The sequence below is a fragment of the Pyrus communis genome, chromosome 3, assembly GCF_041283825.1.
Source record: "Pyrus communis isolate YQ-2024b chromosome 3, ASM4128382v1, whole genome shotgun sequence".
NCBI lineage: Eukaryota > Viridiplantae > Streptophyta > Magnoliopsida > Rosales > Rosaceae > Pyrus > Pyrus communis.
Window position 1 is genome coordinate 2,406,882 of NC_142567.1, and position 20,312 is coordinate 2,427,193.

The 20,312-nt window shown below is 36.8% G+C and overlaps 2 protein-coding genes across 6 annotated transcripts; both read left to right on the forward strand.

Moving 5' to 3' along the window:
- The first annotated feature begins 12,084 nt into the window (after positions 1 to 12,084).
- On the forward strand, positions 12,085 to 16,803 carry LOC137715724 (serine/threonine-protein kinase Nek2). 5 transcript variants are annotated; one of them, XM_088690576.1, is made up of 16 exons: positions 12,132 to 12,287; positions 12,383 to 12,472; positions 12,879 to 13,014; positions 13,099 to 13,165; positions 13,287 to 13,352; positions 13,464 to 13,510; positions 13,625 to 13,670; positions 13,797 to 13,877; positions 13,963 to 14,005; positions 14,098 to 14,147; positions 14,237 to 14,318; positions 14,425 to 14,474; positions 14,633 to 14,706; positions 15,051 to 15,102; positions 15,286 to 15,747; positions 15,837 to 16,803. In XM_088690576.1, exons 3-16 carry the CDS (start codon positions 12,929 to 12,931, stop codon positions 16,470 to 16,472), a joined length of 1,842 nt encoding a protein of 613 aa, XP_088546702.1. In that variant the 5' UTR covers positions 12,132 to 12,287; positions 12,383 to 12,472; positions 12,879 to 12,928; the 3' UTR covers positions 16,473 to 16,803. The 5 variants fall into 5 exon arrangements, with proteins under 5 accessions (XP_068311166.2, XP_088546702.1, XP_068311167.2 ...); XM_088690575.1 differs by having other exon boundaries at positions 12,146 to 12,287; positions 12,383 to 12,446; XM_068455065.2 differs by having other exon boundaries at positions 12,085 to 12,446.
- Positions 16,804 to 17,443: 640 nt separating this feature from the next.
- On the forward strand, positions 17,444 to 19,801 carry LOC137716398 (uncharacterized). The gene is made up of 2 exons (XM_068455845.2): positions 17,444 to 17,884; positions 18,526 to 19,801. Exons 1-2 carry the CDS (start codon positions 17,615 to 17,617, stop codon positions 19,501 to 19,503), a joined length of 1,248 nt encoding a protein of 415 aa, XP_068311946.2. The 5' UTR covers positions 17,444 to 17,614; the 3' UTR covers positions 19,504 to 19,801.
- The last annotated feature ends 511 nt before the right edge of the window (positions 19,802 to 20,312 follow it).

Below are 20,312 nucleotides of genomic sequence, written 5' to 3' on the forward strand. Positions count from 1 at the left end.
ATGTGATTTACCCTAAATATTATTCGAGGTTGCGTCATCTTTTGTTTTGATCAGCTATTTCCAGACAATAATTAAGTAGATGGGTTTCAACGAGGGGCGGCAAATTAATACAAAACAATATTACTGAACCAAAATTCTAGTTGGTGATATACACACACACGATGAAGAACCAACATCTTGTGTTTGTGACAGTATCACGGGTATGAGAGTGTGTCCCAGAAGACAAAGTGAGACAACTAATTAAGGTTATCTAAAGAATTTAACTATCCTCTCATGCATAATAACAAGCCTATGTCCAACACAATACTTTGACAAAATGACCCTATATATGTTGAACTGCATTATATATTTATTTTATTTGCCCCTTAGGCTTTCCCAATAGCCTAATAAAAATTAATTTTGATTCTAATTTGAAAAGAATCCATACCCTTATGGTGGGTTTGAGAATTTGATTTTTATGAGTGTGATTCTAATTATTGAGTTCAATATATTATTGAACTCGTGAGCTTGATTAGGAAGTAGATGAGTCTCATAATTAATAGATTGAATTATGTATATCAAACTCATACTAGTGTAGCAATCTTGTTATAGAAATCAAGTTAAAAGTGTCTGATTCTTATATATAGAAATCAATCACACTTAAACTAATCTGGAAGGCGATATAATTAGTAATCTCATAATTTGCTTATAAATTGTTTTTATTTCGTGTGAATCATTGAAGTGGATAAACCAATCAAACATATCAATTATTAAGAAGAGGAATTGTTTACAATGTCCCATTATTGACTATATTATAAATTTTGTTGAGCTTTATGGGATTTGTAATGCTTGTCAGTGTTCGAGTTTTTTAAAAAGTAAATAATTATGATTTAGTAACAACTAGAAATTTCATATAAATTGTCTTTTGGAGCCGGTAACTTTTTCTCAACAAGGGCCAAGGGGATAGAAGGGGATCTTGATCTATCTGTGTCAAAATTATAGGACAAGGCCAATGTTTTTTAAATAATTGTGTACCATATAGTGAGCTGCATCATGGCTGTACGTTCAACCTATATTATGACTTCTACCCCTGAATGGTTGTACACTCATGCACCAATAGGGAAAAATAAAATAAACATTTTTTTATCTTTTTGATTTTTTTTCTTTTCCAAAAGCTCCATTTGTGTAAATTTATCTTACGCTGCCGGTCACAATCCCAGCTAAAAAAGGAGAAGAAAAGCATTATATAGCCAACAGTCGACATTCCGTTTTTCACGTCAAATCCTATAATAAAACTTCAAAAAGGGAGGCAGTCTATGTACCCAAGTTTTGAACTTTCTTTTACAAAAATATTATTTTGTAATTCACGTTTATGTAATGTGTGCTCTGAAAGTTCTAGTGGGATTACAGACTTTTTATTGAATTGCCACTAATTTATTCTTTTATTTATATGGAATTATGGGTGTGATATCCATAAAATATATATATAGCCGTTGACATTGGACAGCCTTTAATCCATTGAGAAACCTATATTTTGCATGTGCGCAGTACCTCCGCGCACGTTTTTGCATGCATTTATGTATTCTTCATTCATTCGTATATCTAATTGAGGGTTCTAAGAATCAATTATAACACGTGTGTGTGTCTGGTCCTAGCCCTGAAGGTTCGGAGTCATACTCGATATTATCTGCAACAAATAAAATGCAGAGTCCAGATTATACATAGGTCATGCATATTATCAGTTAAATATTAACTAAAATTAATTACATTTTCTTACAGAAAAATGTGACTTATATGAAATTTATTTATGTAGAAGAGCTGTTAAGAGGTCATTATTTACAATATAAAACGTGATAATTGAGATAATGCAGGCCAGAAAATTTATAAATAAAGCTCGATGAACATGAATGTGTTAATTTAATTGGCAGAGTTGACATTTTGCTGACGAATTCAGTTGTTAATTAAGTTACCAATTAAGTAGTATTTTCTTTTTCAAACTCATCATTTGTCTGCTATTTTTCTTGAATCATTATGTTGATATTTTTTGTCATCAACAGGAATCAAATCCGAGTTCACACTTCGAATAGATTGTTGTTGGAATCTTTCTGTCAAGAAAAACCTGCCCAAGTTACAACCTTCCTGGGCAAAAACCTCACAATGCCCTCCATGAAACGTCTCTAATTAATAAATTAGTTATAATTTCTTTCGCTTTCGCTTTCAATATGTACATCTCTATGCTTGTCGATTACAGTCTGGTGCATGTTTTTTCCACGTAATTATCAATTCCGGTATTACAGTTTAGTGATATTTCTTTTCACTTGTAAGTGAGATGTGTTTTAATTTCACTTGTAAGTGAGATGTGTTTTAATTTTAACTCTCGTGAATAGTGTGTTTGATATGGTTTTATTGTATTCATCTTTTGTGTGACTTAGCCTGAATTACTGGATCAATTCCTTAGACTAAAATAACGTTGTACATAAAAAATTAAAAAAGAATAGTGTAACCACGGATAATGTTTATCCTAATTTTCATCTTCTTATACCTTTCAGCTCATATTGCTTGAATTTAGAAAGAATTTTTAGCTCCACTTCACCTTACTTAATCGTGCCATGTATTGTGAACCTGGTAACTGAGTATCAAATCCGAAACCGATAGGTGAAATGAACATCATTTCAAATTTCCATGATTTCATATTAAAGTTACAATAATTGAAGGCGAATGCTCCTGGGAAGTTGCACTTCATTGTCCTTCGATTTACCATTCGGATATGGATTAGGTATCCTTTGTCTGCCTACAAAGGCTGCACAACCAACAATGGAGAATGCATTCTCTTAAAAGCATTCTCATATATATATAGTTAACTTCGAATCTGTGCCAGCTCTTCTTGTCATATGCTTATGTCGATGCAATTGCTAAGTTAAACTGCCGTGAAAGAAGTGCTAATTATATGTGGGGGCGCTAACAATGACTTGATGGAACCTAAGAGGGATAAATAATATAGGCCTTGAATTCATGCAGCTGTCTTCTCCAATTCAACAACAAAATTTATATGCAAAGTTTCAGAAGATAGTTTTTTTTAACTGTGGTGAGAGATACAGGGAAAACGATATATATTTCTGATTGCATGCTGGAATTTAGATGCATATTAAAATATAAAAAAAAAAGTAGAAAATAGTATTATGTTGGGAACAACTATGTAATAATTTGAACTATAATTTAATTTTATCTTATAACCTGCATTATTGGTTGACTTCATATCATATCTCCATTATTGGTGGATTTCATATCAAATTTCTGGCAATGATCGAGTTTCCAATAAAATAAAAGGTGAGCATGATAATGTCTTCAAGGGGAGCAGAATTGGTGGCTACAGATGATTTGCTTCATCGGACCCGGTGGCATGCATACTTAGAAACTCCTATGGCCTAAAATATTTGTACCTGGATTATGGTACAAATCCTGCTCCAGTCCACAAACCCTCCATTAATTGAGTAACAGAGAACATGTGAAAAATGAACAACAAACACCCCCCCCCCTCTCTCTCTCTCTCTCTCTCTCTCTCCAAATGTGGGAACACTGTTGTTTGCATCACAAATATCATTGAATTCACAATTTTTTTTATTGAGTTTAAAGGTCTCATTGCAGTCTAGTTGTTGAGGAGAGATTTTTTATTGTGCTGGAACACAAAACGGTATGTTTGTTATACAAGTACAAGGATATTTTCTTTTCAAGTGTCCTTACACTTAAAAATGACATATGACATATATGCTTATGTTCCGGGCACACTGAAAAATCTCTCGTTGTTGAGATAATTGTAATTTCATGTTGTGAGAGCATTATATCTGGCCAGGTATATATGTACAAGAAAGGAAGATAGGCCCCCACAAAAAAGAATATATGACCACTCCAATGAAACCCGAAAGCAATATATCCTTGAACAGGGCAGGAATATGCAGTTGGTGGTGAGACCCATTTTAGGGTTTGGGGTGGAAAAATTGTGGCCTCAAAGTGCTGCCAATATTTCCTTCGACTTTCAGAAATAAAGTGCAGAGAGGTTGAAAAGGAATGTATGGTGCCAATACTCTCCTTAATTGTCACATCCCCGCCTGGGCCCCATCACATCTCGGGCTCGACTCCACCGTAATACGATATTGTTCGCTTTGAGCCCCCACCATGCCCACACGATTTTGTTTCTAGGAACTCACACGAGAACTTCCCAGTGGGTCACCCATCTTGAGATTGCTCTCACACGAACTCGCTTAACTTCGGAGTTCCGATGGAACCCGAAGCCAGTGAGCTCACAAAAAGTCTCGTGCTAGGTAGAGATGGGAATATACATATAAGGCTTACAAGATCCACTCCCCTGGACGATGTGGGATTTACAATCCATCCCCGTCAGGAGCCTGACGTCCTCGTCGGCACACTTCTGGCCAGGGATTGGCTCTGATACCAAATTGTCACATCCCGGCCCGGGCCCCCACCACATCTCAGGCTCAACTCCACCGTAGCACGATATTGTCCACTTTGGGCCCTAACCACGCTCTCACGGTTTTGTTTCTGGTAACTCACATGAGAACTTTCCAGTGGGTCACCCATCCTGAGATTGCTTTAGCGCGAACTCGCTTAACTTTGGAGTTTTGATGGAACTCAAAACCAATGAGCTCCCAAAAGGTCTCTTGCTAGGTAGAGATGAAAATATATATAAGGCTTACAGAATCCACTCCCCTAAACGATATGAGATGTTACATTAATTTCTTCAAGGTTCACGGAGGCAATTGATCAAAGAACGTGTGGTTCTATAAAAAAAAAAACAGAAGAGTTCAAGAGATTGGAAAACATGAAATATATATATATATATATATATATGTTAATAGTGTAATTTTGTTCATAATTTCATGGATAATTGTCCTCTCAAATAATATTACTTTGTAATGGCTTTATTTTCTTAAAAACATAATCATTTTGTTTATTATGTATTGTTCACAGACTCCATCATGAACAGAGATTCTCATTTCAGCCATACTAGGCCCATCAATCCAAATCCAAATCCTCTTTGGATCTAAGGATCCTGAACTTAGGGATCAATTGATCCGGCCTGTTAAAATTTGATCTAACAGTTATAATTATTTTCACTTTTAGTAAGATCCCCTGTTTGTAATCGTTGGATTAAATTTCAATTAGCCGGATCAATTGATCCTTAGGATCAAGATCCTTAGATTCGGAGAGGATCTGGATCCCACCAATCCATTGCCATATCTCTTGCTGCTTTTCTGAAAAAAAGTCGGCTTAAAATCCCCCTCAAATTTGTGCCTATTTGCCACATCCTATTTACATTTTTTTTTTTTTTTTGAAGAACACATCCTATTTACTTTTTCTCTATAAATTGGATGATAGATGATAGATTGCTGATTGACTTCTTATATGGAATGATTGATTAATTGTCACACACGTAATTAACAATAACTCGTTAAATTCACCAAACAAAAGTACGCATGTATTTAACATTGATGTTTGATTGGTTTGCAAGAAGAAACAATCCATTTCATTACAAGCTATCTTTTGAAATATGAGTACTAAATCCAGAATTTCTCATAAAGTATAAATGAGTAGGAGCATCGCGGCTTAACGTGACATTATAAGGGGGTTTTGAACTTTAATTTTTGAAAAATATTGAATTTAATTAAAATTTGGTGTTAGATTACATGTTGATTCTAGTCATTTGAAGTGTACTTTAATTCAAATTCAATTTTTTTTTAAATATTTAACATGTATTTTATTCAATGACACCCATGAAATATTTGAATGTATTAGCTGTCACATCCCGGCCCGGGGCGGATCACTTCCCGGGCCCGCTCCACCACCGTAGCACGATATTGTCCGTTTTGGGCTTACCATTCCCTCACGGTTTTATTTTTGGGAACTCACGAGCAACTTCCCAGTGGGTCACCCATCATGAGATTGCTCTAGCCCCCTTCTCGCTTAACTTCGGAGTTCCTACGGAACCCGAAGCCAGTGAGCTCCCAAAAGGCCTCGTGCTAGGTAGAAATGAGAATATACATTTAAGGATCACTCCCCTGGGTGATGTGGGATGTCACAATCCACCCCCCTTAGGGGCCCGACGTCCTCGTCGACACACACGCGACCAGGGTTAGGCTCTGATACCAAATTGTCACATCCCAGCCCGGGGCGGAACTACTTCCCGGGCCCGCTCCACCACCGTAGCACGATATTGTCCGCTTTGGGCTTACCATTCCCTCACGGTTTTGTTTTTGGGAACTCACGAGCAACTTCCCAGTAGGTCACCCATCATGGGATTGCTCAAGCCTCACTCTCGCTTAACTTCGGAGTTCCTACGGAACCCGAAGCCAGTGAGCTCCCAAAAGGCCTCGTGCTAGGTAAGGATGGGAATATACATATAAGGATCACTCCCCTGGGCGATGTGGGATGTCACAATCCACCCCCCTTAGGGGCCCGACGTCCTCGTCGGCACACACGCGACCAGGGTTAGGCTCTGATACCAAATTGTCACATCCCCGCCCGGGGCGAATCACTTCCCGGGCCCGCTCCACCACCGTAGCACGATATTGTCCGCTTTGAGCTTACCATTCCCTCACGGTTTTGTTTTTGGGAACTCACGAGCAACTTTCCAGTGGGTCACCCATCATGGGATTGCTCTAGCCCCCTTCTCGCTTAACTTCGGAGTTCCTACGGAACCCGAAGCCAGTGAGCTCCCAAAAGGCCTCGTGCTAGGTAGAAATGAGAATATACATTTAAGGATCACTCCCCTGGGTGATGTGGGATGTCACATTAGCATACACATTTTAATTTAGGGTTGTTTAGATATAGGCCTATACAACTCATATATCTCGGATAAAAACCCACCTATGAATCAACATCCAGTAAAAACCCAAAATTTAAATAAATTGCCACATAAGAAAACAAGTAACCTATTAATATAAGTTATTTACAATTTATGCCACAACTTTCTATAATTGTTCTCATACAACCATTATTAGCCAACCATTATGGCTAACGTTTTTAACAATTTCTTTTACCAATCTAATAATGGATTAATATAATGCATTACAATATCTCTTAACTATATAACTTTAGATAAATTATTTTGCGAACACATAAACATACATATGATAGTAAAACATAAAATAGAAGATACATTTTTTGAAAAGTTAAATTGTAGGTAAATTATATTCATACGAAAACAAAATTGTAGATACACTAGTGTTGTTAAAAAAGGTAAATCTTTTATGTAGTATTGTAGATACATTATTGTCATAGTAGGTAAATTAGTTTCATATAAAATCAAATAGTAGGTAAATTATATTCATACAAAAATAACATTGTGGATACATTATTGTTAAATAAGAACAGGTAAAATTTTATTCTAAAATTTGAACAATAGGTACATTATTTTATTGATAAATATTTTAAAAGATAGACTATTTCACTAATGTATATATATTTAAATTGAAAAATGTTGTTAAGATTAAGAAAACTTGCCAAACTAATTCCTATATCAAATTAGAAGCAAAATTTATGGAGTGAGAGAAACATGAATCAACCAAATTAATTACAAAACGTGGAAATCTTGAATTCTCATATAACATGCAATGCATTTAGAATATTAGTACCTTTTTTATTTTTTTTTATTTTTTATTTTTTTATTTTGGTAAAATCATTAATCCTCCTTAAAATATACATATGTTTAATTGTGCACATTAAACATGCAAAAAGGGGTATCTTATGTCACATCCCACCCCGGGATCCACCACATCCCGAGCCTGCTCCACCACCGTAGCACGATATTATCCGCTTTGGGCCCCGACTATGCCCTCACGGTTTTGTTTCTGGAAACTCACACAAGAACTTCCCAGTAGGTCACCCATCATGGGAGTGCTCTCGTGCGCTACTCACTTAACTTCAGAGTTCCGATGAACTCTGAAGCCAGTGAGCTCCCAAAAAGCCTCGTACTAGGTAGGGATGAGAATATACATATAAGGATTACTCCCCTGGGCGACGTGGGATGTCACAATCCACCCCTCTTAGGGGCCCGACGTCCTCGTCGGCACACACGAAGCCAGGGTTAGGCTCTGATACCAAATTGTCACATCCCGGGCCCGCTCCACCACCATAGCACGATATTGTCCGCTTTGGGCCCCGACTACGTCTTCACGGTTTTGTTTCTGGGAACTCACACGAGAACTTCTCAGTGGGTCACCCATCATGGGAGTGCTCTCGTGCGCTACTCGCTTAACTTCAGAATTCTGATGAACTCCGAAGCCAGTGAGCTCCCAAAAGGTCTCGTACTAGGTCGGGATGGGAATATACATATAAGGATCACTCCCCTGGGCGAAGTGGGATGTCACATCTTAGGCATTCGAAAAATTTAAAATGTGTAAAGTCAAACATAATTAATAAATTTGCTTATGTGGAGTCTAGTCATTGGGTTTTATTCGAGTAAAAAATTTATGTCAGGTTTTATATGAAAGAAATTGAGTTTGAGGGGTTAAAGTCATATTTTCAATTTAATTTATTGATTTTGTTTAACCTCCCACACTTATATCCTTATACATGTATCTAAATGAGAAAACGTTAAAAAAAAAATAGTGACACATAAGAAATATGTAAATACATAAGTGTAATGAAAATATATTAAAACGCATTGATTTATATAAACGTCTGTTTGGACAAAATATATTTTCCTAACTGGCTAGATGAATGCCTTTTAAATCAACTAGCTATTTACTCTGCTTCACACCTTTTCCTTTCTGGCCCATCTATAGCTCCTCATTTCGGCCCTATTTGAACATGTTATATGAAAAAATCAGTTTACCTAAATGTCTAAATAAAATATATTACAATGAACGGAATAAAATTAAGATAAAATATAACTAATACATTACAATTGGGTATAAAAAGAGAAATAAAACGTCAAAATATAATTAATAAAATGAGGTAATTAAATTAAATGTATCAAGAAACTAAAATTAGATTTTAATCTTACACAAATTTTTAATCTGAAGGTAGTATCTTTTGACATATCATGCAGCCAGACAAAAGCTAATGTGTAAAGATTGGTTCAATAAGAATCATACAGAATAAAGTGAAAGAAACTACCACTCCTCTATTCTCTTCTTCTACTTGGATATAGAAGCAGTGCTTATCTCTTGTCCCTCACCAAAACCCTTTTTCCACACTTTTGAAAACTGATTTTTTCCCGAGAAACAAACACACCCTTTGTGGCTTGCTGTGACCATTAGAGCACCCTAAGCGACATAGTGTGCACAAAAACGACATTTGCAGACGAATGTCGTCCAAGATGCAGAAATATTCTAATGGATCTTGTGGCTTCCATTTGCACTCCCTTAGCCTCTGCTGTAGGGCATTTCATATCTTGAGACGTTTCCAGATTGACCCTATCTTACACTTATTTCTACTACTTTCACAAACCAGCATGGATTAGAAAATCCAAATGTGTCTCTGTCCCATGTTTCATATTGGTCTATGTTGCGTCTTGGAATTTGGCCTCGTAAAGTGGATAACGACTTACTAGAGCGTGCTGCACCAATGAAATAAAATCAGTAAAATTATGTCCACATGACTTTATTTCATCGACACAGAACAATATGTGGTGGTGTATCCATACTATATAAATTATTCTCGGTAAAATGAGCATGAGAGCACAAAGGGCTCTCCATCTGGTCTAAACAACAAGAAAACAAATTAAATAGGATACAAGAACATTTCTTATAATTATATTATGAAACTACTTCCTTGTTATATGTAAGAAGTCATAGTTTGTCATGTAGGCATGAACTTTTCATTATATTCGTCAGTAAGTGATTTGCAAAAATTGAAGCTCGTGTTCGTTTTCTCTAATTAAGAGTGGTTCTATGTGCATTCAAGTTTCGTCTTTGTAAACCCTTATTTTTCTAGACCCAATTTACTGAACTTTCAAGAATAACCTTCTTTTAACTTTTCATGATATTTTTCTTTGGACACCCATATGCTATTTGAGTTTCAACCACCGGCACTGCATCCTCAGTCTCAGCCTTCAATTACTCGTTTATGATAATTTTATATATAGGTATATGGGAAGCCTTTAAGGTAAGATATATATATATATATATATATATATATATATATATATATATATATATATATTGTAAATGGGGATTAATTGTAGGGCTCACATCGCATCTAACTTTAATGATCTGAACCGTCTATTTTTCAAGTTGCACCTCATAGATCATCCTTGCAAAATATTAGCCAAATCGAAAATATTTGAGACATCTAATTGAATTCAAAGAAATTGATGCACACTTTATTCTCTAAGGAACATTGAAATTTCATCGTGATAATTAAATAGGCAAATGGTTTAGGATTAAATTGAATTTTTGCAAGGATGATCAATGAATCGAGACTTATACAATATACAGTTTTGATTGTTGAAGATCGATGTGAAGTGAGTCCCACAACTAATCTCCATTTTTTGAAAAAAAAATATATGCATCCCTTCCCTTGAATGGTCCCTGTGTTATAGTCATGTGGCCAATTTAGTTCCTGTGTTTTCGATTTGGTCTAATTTAGACCTCGTATTTGTCTCTATTAGCCAATTAAGGACATTTCATTTAATCTCTATTAAAATTTTCATAAGAAAAATTATAAGAGATATAATTACCCTTTCTCTTTACTATTAAAATGCAAATCAATGAGAAATAACACATATAAGAGATAAAACTTCCAATTTGAAAAATGATTAAAGATTGTGACATAGAAAAGAGAGGGTAACGTTAGAGGAGGTTGGGGAGTTGGAAGGAGAGTAATTTTTCTTTAATTTTTAATTTTTAAATATTTTAAAACAAATAAATAATTTTATAATAATTTGTAAATTTTTTTACAGAAATTAGATGAAAATGTCCTTAATTGGCTAACGGAGATAAACACAAGGACCAAATTGGTCAAATTAAAAACACAAGGACTAAATTGACCCAGTGATTAAAACACAAGGACCATTCTAACATTTAAGCCTAAAATTAATGAGTGTCCAAAAACGAAACTTGTATGTAAAACGGAATCACTCTTAATTAAAGTTGAACCACGTCCACCATCTTCTAGGCTTATTTAGCACATTTTGTGCTTGTGTTTAGGTATGTGAATAAATATTTGGCTTAATATTCATGTAGATGTAGTTGGAAATTTGGAATGTTTAAATGGGCTTATATACATGTACGCCATAAATTGCAGCAATGAACCCCTAAACCCTAAACCCTTGGGATTTTGGGAGGAAACAAAACATGCATGCTGTTTGTGTTGCCTTGTTGAACACGGATCGCTGAAACCTACCACTTGCCAGTATTCAGGGCAGAATAATTTTTTTGTTTGCGTACATTAGTAAGCAGGCCAAATCACCGATTATAGGATTTATCCTCTGAGATTTATCGTGTTTACAAACTCTTCTCTTTGAAGTTTTATTTTACTTTCACATCACCTCTGAAAGCTTACTTTACTGGTGTGGTTAATTACATAAAAATAAAAAACTTCATAAATAGATGAAAAAGCAAAACAAATTAAAAGTTCACATTAAAAACAAATTTTGTTGCGCACACATTGCGTGTGTGCCTGTTGCTAGTTTAGACAGATCAAATGAAACTAGATGCAAAGGTCTCAGTTTTACTTATTTCTCCCCTCCCCATTCGTATTAAAAATAAAAAACAAATCGACCCACCCTAACTCAGGATAAATTTTTTCAAGTGTACTGTATTCAAGCAGGTACTCTACAATAAGCGGAGGGACACAAAAAAAAAAAAAAAAGAAGCCATTTCCTTCACTTTTGTTATGACATGGAATCGTATCCCGACTCATAAACTCCCAATTTCCCCAAAAAGCCCACCACTATTCACTTTGGGCCTCAACCCACTAACTTGAACTCGTAACCAGGGCAGGCCTCCGACCTCCGACAAATTTGAAAAACCCGGCGAAATCCACTTTTGGGTTAAAAATGGAAAGTACCGTTCGACGTGTACGCGGTGGGCCCCTTTGGCAGTTTCAATTCCTTCTCCACCCACCCGTGCAGTGGGCCCACCCGATTTCCCCGGTCCTTCTCCAGAATCTTTTCGTAACCGAGGCCAAACCTGCCTCTCTCTCTCTCTCTCTCTCTCTCTCTCTCTGCAAATTTTGAACTTGAATTCTGCTTTCTTTGGCTTTGCTTTCGTTTTACTCCATTTGGCGCTCACCTTGTTATTCGATTTATCTGATGGAGAAAAATTAGGAAATTAATTAATTAGGAGGTAAGTAGGTGGAGGGCTTTTATCTGAATCTCCTAATTTTGTCCCCACTTAATTCAAATAAACACTCCAACTCCCTTTTTTTAAAAATTTTTTAGATAGAAAAGTTTAAGTTTTTAAGGAAGAAGAAGCTGCAGATTCACTCGTTCTTCGAGTTTCTTGGTATTTTTCTTGTTCTGGATTCTTGGGTACTTTTCTTTTTACTTCCTGTTACTGTTGATCCTACTTTTTCTTGCTGTTTTCCTAGTTTGTTTATGATGGATTGACGCACGTGTTCGTATTGGGTATTTGATTAAATTGCTGATTAAGCTTGATTAAGGATTGAATTATGCTTAATGGGTTGATGGGTTGTGTTTGCCATGGTGTAATTCATAGTTTACTTCCTTGTTCAAACTGATAAACTTGTGTAAGGGTTAAATTGTGCTTCATAATTTTACTAATTAGTGAATTTGCTTCATGATTACATTGTTGAAAGTTCACTAATTTTTGCTTCATGATTTAAATTGTTGTGTGTTTAGTTTTTCGGGTGCGGTTAATCTTGTTTTTCCTTTTTTGTTTCTTCATGTGTGGATTGTTTTTGTGCATTGTTTTTAGGTGTAGAAGTGTTTTATAGACACTGAAGAGTGAGACTGGTAGAATTTAAGATGGAGCAGTATGAAGTTCTAGAGCAGATTGGGAAGGGTTCTTTTGGTTCTGCTCTTCTCGTGAGGCATAAGCACGAAAAGAAGAAGTGAGTCTCCTTTCAAATTAGGTCTAGTATTTACTCGAGTCTGTGATAGATTTACTAAATTTTGATACATACTTACGTGCATAGGTATGTCCTAAAGAAGATCCGTCTTGCTCGTCAAACTGATAGAAGCCGGAGATCTGCCCACCAGGAGGTCGGCGTTCTTTATTTTTTGTTTACAACTAAATCCATATGCTAACAGTGTTAAGTAATACTGGAATGGTGGCTGTAAATGTTTGGAATTTAAATGGCTATCTTGGTTTGGTGTAATGCAGATGGAGCTTATTTCCACGGTTCATAATCCATTTATTGTGGAATACAAAGATTCCTGGGTCGAAAGGGTCAGTATCTCTTAAGAACATTTATTCTTTTTTCCACCATGAGTTGGTAGTTGTTCATGTTACTTTAATTCTTTAGTTCTGCAATTGAAGCTTGGATGCCTTTACTTTCAGGGTTGCTTTGTGTGCATTGTTATAGGGTATTGTGAAGGAGGAGACATGTAAGTTTTGCTTCTTTGTTAAATCGGTTCATTACTTCTTTAGGAATTATTTGATTTGGCCTTGTTCCCCGCCGCTCTTCTGACCTTTTCATGCTAATGCCTCTTGCTGTACAGGGCAGAAGCCATAAAAAGGGCCCGTGGTGTTCATTTCTCTGAAGAGGTTGCTATATTTGCAGTGAATTTTCCACGTGTTTTTTTAGATCTCCCAATTGTGTGATAGATGTTTAATCAGAATGTGATACCCCCAGTAATTTTTGTCTGTTACTTGAAATTTGGATATGAACAGAAACTCTGCCAATGGTTAGTTCAACTGTTGATGGCACTTGACTACTTGCATGCAAACCATATTCTTCACCGAGATGTCAAGGTCAGTGGCAAGTTAAAGGACAGATTAGTTTAGAGTTACAATTTCGAAATTCAACAGTTTTCTCTGACTTTTTCTTTTGCTTCAGTGTTCAAATATATTTTTGACAAAGGATCAAGACATCCGTCTGGGTAAGCTATAATTTATTCATGTTCAAGTTCGGTTACACATTTTTGATTCTCTCTTGGTAATTGTATCCTGAAATTACAATAATAATATGTAGGTGACTTTGGTCTCGCTAAAATGTTAACTTCGGATGATCTAGCTTCCTCTGTAAGTAGTTCAGCCAACACAGATAGTTTTGACTTTTAAGATTTACACCCTGGCTTATGTGTGATATGATATGTCTGCTCCATGTACAGGTTGTCGGAACTCCAAGTCATATGTGCCCTGAGCTTCTTGCTGACATACCTTATGGTTCTAAGTCAGATATTTGGTCTTTAGGTAAGTGTCCCTCTTCTTAATGAGCATATTCCTCCACCCAAACCCATTCCTTTTCTTTGTCCTTATTTTTAGCCATATACACATATCAGTATAACGTGTCTTGCAGGATGCTGTATATATGAAATCGCTGCCTTCAGGCCAGCATTTAAAGCCTTTGTAAGTTTGCTAATTTTCAGTAAGGAATGTTGTGAACTTTGTATTACCTTTTAGCGGTATTTTTGGCACTAAACAAGAATTATCTAAGGCTTGAGGAGTTGAATGGAAACACATGTACCTTTTTCCTTGATGACTTATGAATTTCGTTCGGACTACAGGATATACAATCTCTGATTAACAAAATAAACAAGTCAATGGTGGCTCCACTTCCGACATTGTACTCTGGTGCATTGTGAGTCTATTTCCTGCTTCGGTTGCCTGTCTTAAGTTCTTTTCATGATTGCAACTTCATTTATATATTTTATTTTGAGTTGAGTTTAGACATTGTCGGTGGAAATTTTGACCCTTTTTTTCCTTCTTAAATGTGTGATATTTAATATTTATTGAAAGCTGCTTCCGCTCTGAAGAATTTAGATTTATTTAATTGAAACACCTAACGAAGGAACTAAAAGCCATAATCTAGGAAACTTTGTGATGATGGTTGCTTAATGAATATTTGCATATGGTATTCAATGAATCAGAATGTGTTGATTGACAACATGGTTTCTCTATTCTCTGTTTTCTTCTCTTTTGCAGTCGAGGTCTTGTTAAAAGCATGCTGCGGAAGAACCCAGAACTTAGGCCACGTGTAAGTTTGATTTATTTGTTTTCCTTTGCCGACTACATTTTCGTTTATTTGATTCTTGCATGTACTAGTAGGTCATGTATGATGTCCATTGCATGAATGTTTGTTGAGTTACACGGCCTTGTTTATAGAAATGAATCATCCATTTACGTGGATTTGTTCACAACATTATCCATGTTTTGTCAGGCTGCAGAGGTGCTTGCTCATCCCCATCTTCAGCCTTATGTGCTTGAGGTTCATCTAAAATTAAATAGCCCCCGACGGAATACTTTCCCAGTTGACTGGTCTCAGTCCAGTTATGGGAGGAAAACACGATTCATGGAGCCAGAAACTAGTCCTGTTCGTACCAGCAGAGAGAAAAGACAGTCATTCAGCAATGATAGGACCTTAAATCCTAGTATTTCTGGAACTGAACAGTGTTCTCCATGTTCTAGTGTGAGGACACAGGAATTCCCGGGTTGTTTAAGTCATAAGTTCACCGAGGTATCTGTGGGAAGTACCCAGGAAGATTATGGTAACAGAAAGTCGGTGTCCACAAAGTACAATGTTGTTAATAGTCCACGAGCAACAACAGCAAAAGTTTCTGTTACTCCCAGGAAGCACATTACAAAGTCAAGAATTTCTCATGTCAACTCAAAACGTGATTCGGTAAGTCATACTACTAAATTAGTAAGTTGGATAAAACTCGGTGAGTTTATATATTGATTTTGACAACTTTGTTACTCTTATGATTGCAGCTTCCGGTGTCACATTCTCCAGCCAGAAAAACTTCCCATTCTTCTCGAAGAGCTTCTCTTCCGTTCTTGACAAGTTCTGCAGCTGTGCAAACCCCATATAGAGCCAATGTTGGTCCCCTTGGGATTATGGAGTCTCCAGACGTTTCTGTCAATGCCCCGCGACTTGACAAGATGGCTGAATTCCCCTTAGCCTCTTCTGAAGATCCACTCATTCCAACCCGTGGAATTTCATCAACATCTGCAAGATACCCTTCTACCATGCCGAACAGCATCAACTGCTCTATCACCAAGGACAAGTGCATAGTCCAGGTTGTAGACAGAACCATTTCCAAGTCCAGTACAATTGATGGCAGCCACGGAACTGCTCGAAATGGCAGTGAATCTCCTGAGCAGAACCCTACCACTGGTGTTTCGAGCCATTCATCTTCCGAGTCACGACAGCAGCGATTCGACACCTCATCATTCCAGCAACGTGCAGAGGCTTTGGAAGGGTTGCTTGAGTTCAGTGCGCGTCTTCTACAACAAGAAAGGTTTGATGAGCTCGGAGTGCTCTTGAAGCCATTCGGACCCGAGAAGGTTTCTCCGAGGGAAACAGCCATTTGGTTGGCCAAGAGCTTCAAAGAAATCGCGGCCTAGTTTGCATTCTCGCATTGCGATTGCTTTATCATGTACATTCCGTACGTCTTGGAATTCTGGAATTCGAAAAGAGTAGCTGTTTAATATCTTCATGCTGAAGGTGGCAAGATCTCAAAGTGAGTGGAAATTGTAGGATAACTTTAAAACGAGTCTTGAATGGTTTTTAGTTGAACGATGCTTGGCTATTCGGGGACGAGTAGAACCTTCTACTCAAAACGCTTTTTGTTTGAATCATTGAGTATTGTGTTTATGATCTGAATTGTTTATGTTAGGAATTACTCTGTAAAGATTATCTTTGCGAAAAATGAATTAAAATTAAATTGTTTAGTCAGTCTATTATAGTAAATACGTAGATGGATCGTAATGTTTTTATCAATTTCGTCCATCTGTTTTTATATTATTCGATCACTAAACGACTTTAGTTTTAATTGATTTTTTTTAGAGGTGATCTTTATAAAGTGATTTATAAAATGATTGCTTTTATAAACATAGAGCTCTATGAATTAGCAATGAACAATTTTGAGTAGCAACTCTAACTCACACTTTTAGTAGTAAATATTATTCATTTTTGTGTTAATTATTTTTCTTCTTTTTGCAAATTTTATCTCTATCTTCTTATCATGTGTAAGTTTCTTTAAAGTCTTCGTATAATATTTAATAGTACAAAACGTCACAATATTCGTGACCCAAATATATAACAACTTACATAATATGAACGCCGACATATAATAGGTACACCGTAACAAATTGTGCCTTATAAATCATTGTTTTTGTATATGAGTCCATGCCAACAGGTCGATTTTAATAATTTTCGACATCGTACTTTTATCCTTAATTTTTATTTTGACTGACCTTTATGGTGGTAAACGGATTGGATCCTCCGCGAGGTCGGATCATTCTGATCAGTGTTAATGGACTGTTGGATAAAAACAGGAGATTTTCTAAAAATTATTATAATTATAATCGTTGAATAAAAATCTAACGGTTTAATAACACAGATCAGGAGGATCCGACTAGTTGGCTCGAAGAGGTTCCAAATCCTTTGCAAGGCCACTTGTCGTATAGTGAACCTTACATTCTGTATCATCTTCCCCATTAACTCCGACCAAATTCGAGAAAATAAGACAGAGTCGCAGACGGACATGGAAACCGCCGAAGTCCTAAAACTCTACGAGCTCCGCTACTCCGATCTCGTACTCGTGTCGTCAAACGATGAATCATTGTCGTCGGCAGGACAGCTCGAAAGGGCGGAGTCGACGAGCAAAGCCATAATGGAAACCCTAGGTCCCGCTGGCCCAGGCCTTCTCGCCATTACCGGCGTCCCCAAATCCGCCTCTCTCCGCCGTGCCCTCCTCCCTCTCGCTCGCAAGCTCGCCCTTCTCAACCCTAATCATCGCAAAGGCATTCTCAAGGTATTAACTTTTTATTTTTCATAAAGAAAAAAAAGTTTATTTTTGTTGCAGGCTAAATTGCACTCGTAGCAGTTGTAATTACTTGAATTTTCACTTTCGTCCTTGTAATTTTTCCTTATTTTCATTGAATATAGGGGTCGATTGGAAAATGCATTTAAGTCACAAGTCACTGAAACTGCTTTTAGGTAAAATGCCTTTTTTGTTCCAAAACACTTTAAATGTCCTGCAAAAAGCACATAATTCAAGTGTTTTTTCATGATTAACTTGCAATTTAAGTTTTAACTAATGATTGGTTTAAAAAACTTTTTATTTAAAAACGGTTTTAGTCATTTAAAACAGCTCCCAAACGGGCTCATAGTTTCATTTCGTTAGCAATGTTATTACAATGTGTCAAATTGGGCACAAATCTCTCTGAGTTGAATTTTTCGAATGAGAAGATGTGGCGGATAATGGGATGGAAAAAATCAACTTAGAGGACGGATTACACTAAAGTGAAAACATAACCAAAGTATAAGGATGAACATGTCAAAATAAACTATATAGACGAAATTGAATATCCGAATGAACCATAGGGACTGCTAGTGCAATTTTGCCCCTTGTTTTATTTCTTGCCCAAGTAACTAAGCTAAGTGTTTGTTTAGGATCACAACTTGGGGAGTGATGTGCCTTTGAAAAACCCTGAGAGAAATGTGTGGTCTTTCGCAATGCAAATCAAATATTCACATGATTTTGATGAACCCGAATTGAATTCAGAACATGGATCCGTGAATGAGTTTGAGAATCTCGGAAATGGATTTAGGGAGTTGGGTTTTTGCATGATGGAGCTAGGCCTTAAACTTGCTCGAGTATGTGATCGTGCCATTGGTGGAAATGAGCTTGAGGAGAGCTTGTTGGAGTCCTGCTCTGCCAAAGCTCGTCTCATTCACTATCATTCACCGCTTGATAGTTCCATTCTTGTTGAAGAAGCAATGAGCACGAAGAGAACATCGAAAAGACCCTTCAATTCTAGCAGGAATTGGATTGGTGACAAATGCAAACAAGTTTCGGGGATTTGCTCTGATAACCTGTGGCAGCAATGGCATTATGACTATGGGATTTTCACCGTCTTGACAGCTCCGATGTTTCTCTTGTCAAATCATCCACAAGCGAAAGAAGAAAGGGATCAAGAGTATGCTTACCCTAATGGAAATACTTATTTACAAATATTTGATCCCAGAAAGGATAATGTGTTCATGGTGAAGGCCTCTCCTGAGAGTTTTATAGTTCAGGTTGGCGAGTCGGCTAATATCATATCACGAGGAAAGCTCCATGCCACCCTTCACTCTGTTTGCAGGCATTCCAAGTTCGAAAATTTGAGCAGAGAAACTTTTGTTGTGTTCTTGCAGCCGGCGTGGAGCAAAACTTTCTCTGTAACAGATTATTCCATGGACAAATCCTTGGAGATATCATCAGAGATCAAACAGGTTGATGATCCGGAACAAAGTAGGCTAACTGAAGAATTACAGAAAATTGTACCACCTCTGGCATTGCGGTTGAAAGATGGGATGACATTTGCAGATTTCTCGCGCGAAACGACAAAGCAATACTATGGTGGATCTGGTTTGCAGTCAAATAGATAAATGGGAGTGATTTCAGCACTCTGCCTTTTCACCTCCAACACTTCTCTCCTAAATTATGTCCGTTGATTGTCCTCTGAGCTATTCAATCTCATGACTAGAAAAAATAGAGGAACGATGGAAGTGAAAAGGGGAGTGCGGAAATTACTCCGCGTAGAAAAACTGTCCCTTGAATTTCTACAATGCTAATCGCTAATTGCTACTTAGACTGATCAAATACCTTCTTTCTACAAAGCTCTGTAACTTGGATTCTGATTTGTTGATCATGTTCTTCTTGGATGAATGCGAAGATTTAAATTAAGACGCTTTAATATACTTCTTGAATACTTTGCAGTGAGTACTGGTTCTCATTTCTTGTACCTTTGTTCAAAATTTCATGCAACACCAGTGAATTATGGAGTTGTTAATCTACCAAGAAAATAGCATTACAATATGCTAACTTTCGATGTGATTTACATCGCTGAAAATACAAAGATTGAATGCCTGTAACCTATTAAACTCATCATTCTCTGACTTTGTTACAAGTGAGAGAGAGAGAAATCAATTGCCTCTCTCTCTTTAGCTACTTAAGACCGGTTACTCGAGATTAACTGAAGTTCTAACATGTTTAGCTGCGTGTAGTAAGCTTCTGGTTGTTGTAGTTTTTGCCTATTCAACTTGTGTCTACTGATTCTGCAGTAAAGGAAACAGAATCTGCAGACTGGCTGCAGAAACAACTTGATGGAATAGTTTCAACCAGGCAAAGTTGGTACGGTGTTCCGGTCTCCATGTGTATAGAGAAGCACACACCAGGGGAATTGAGTTTGTTTATT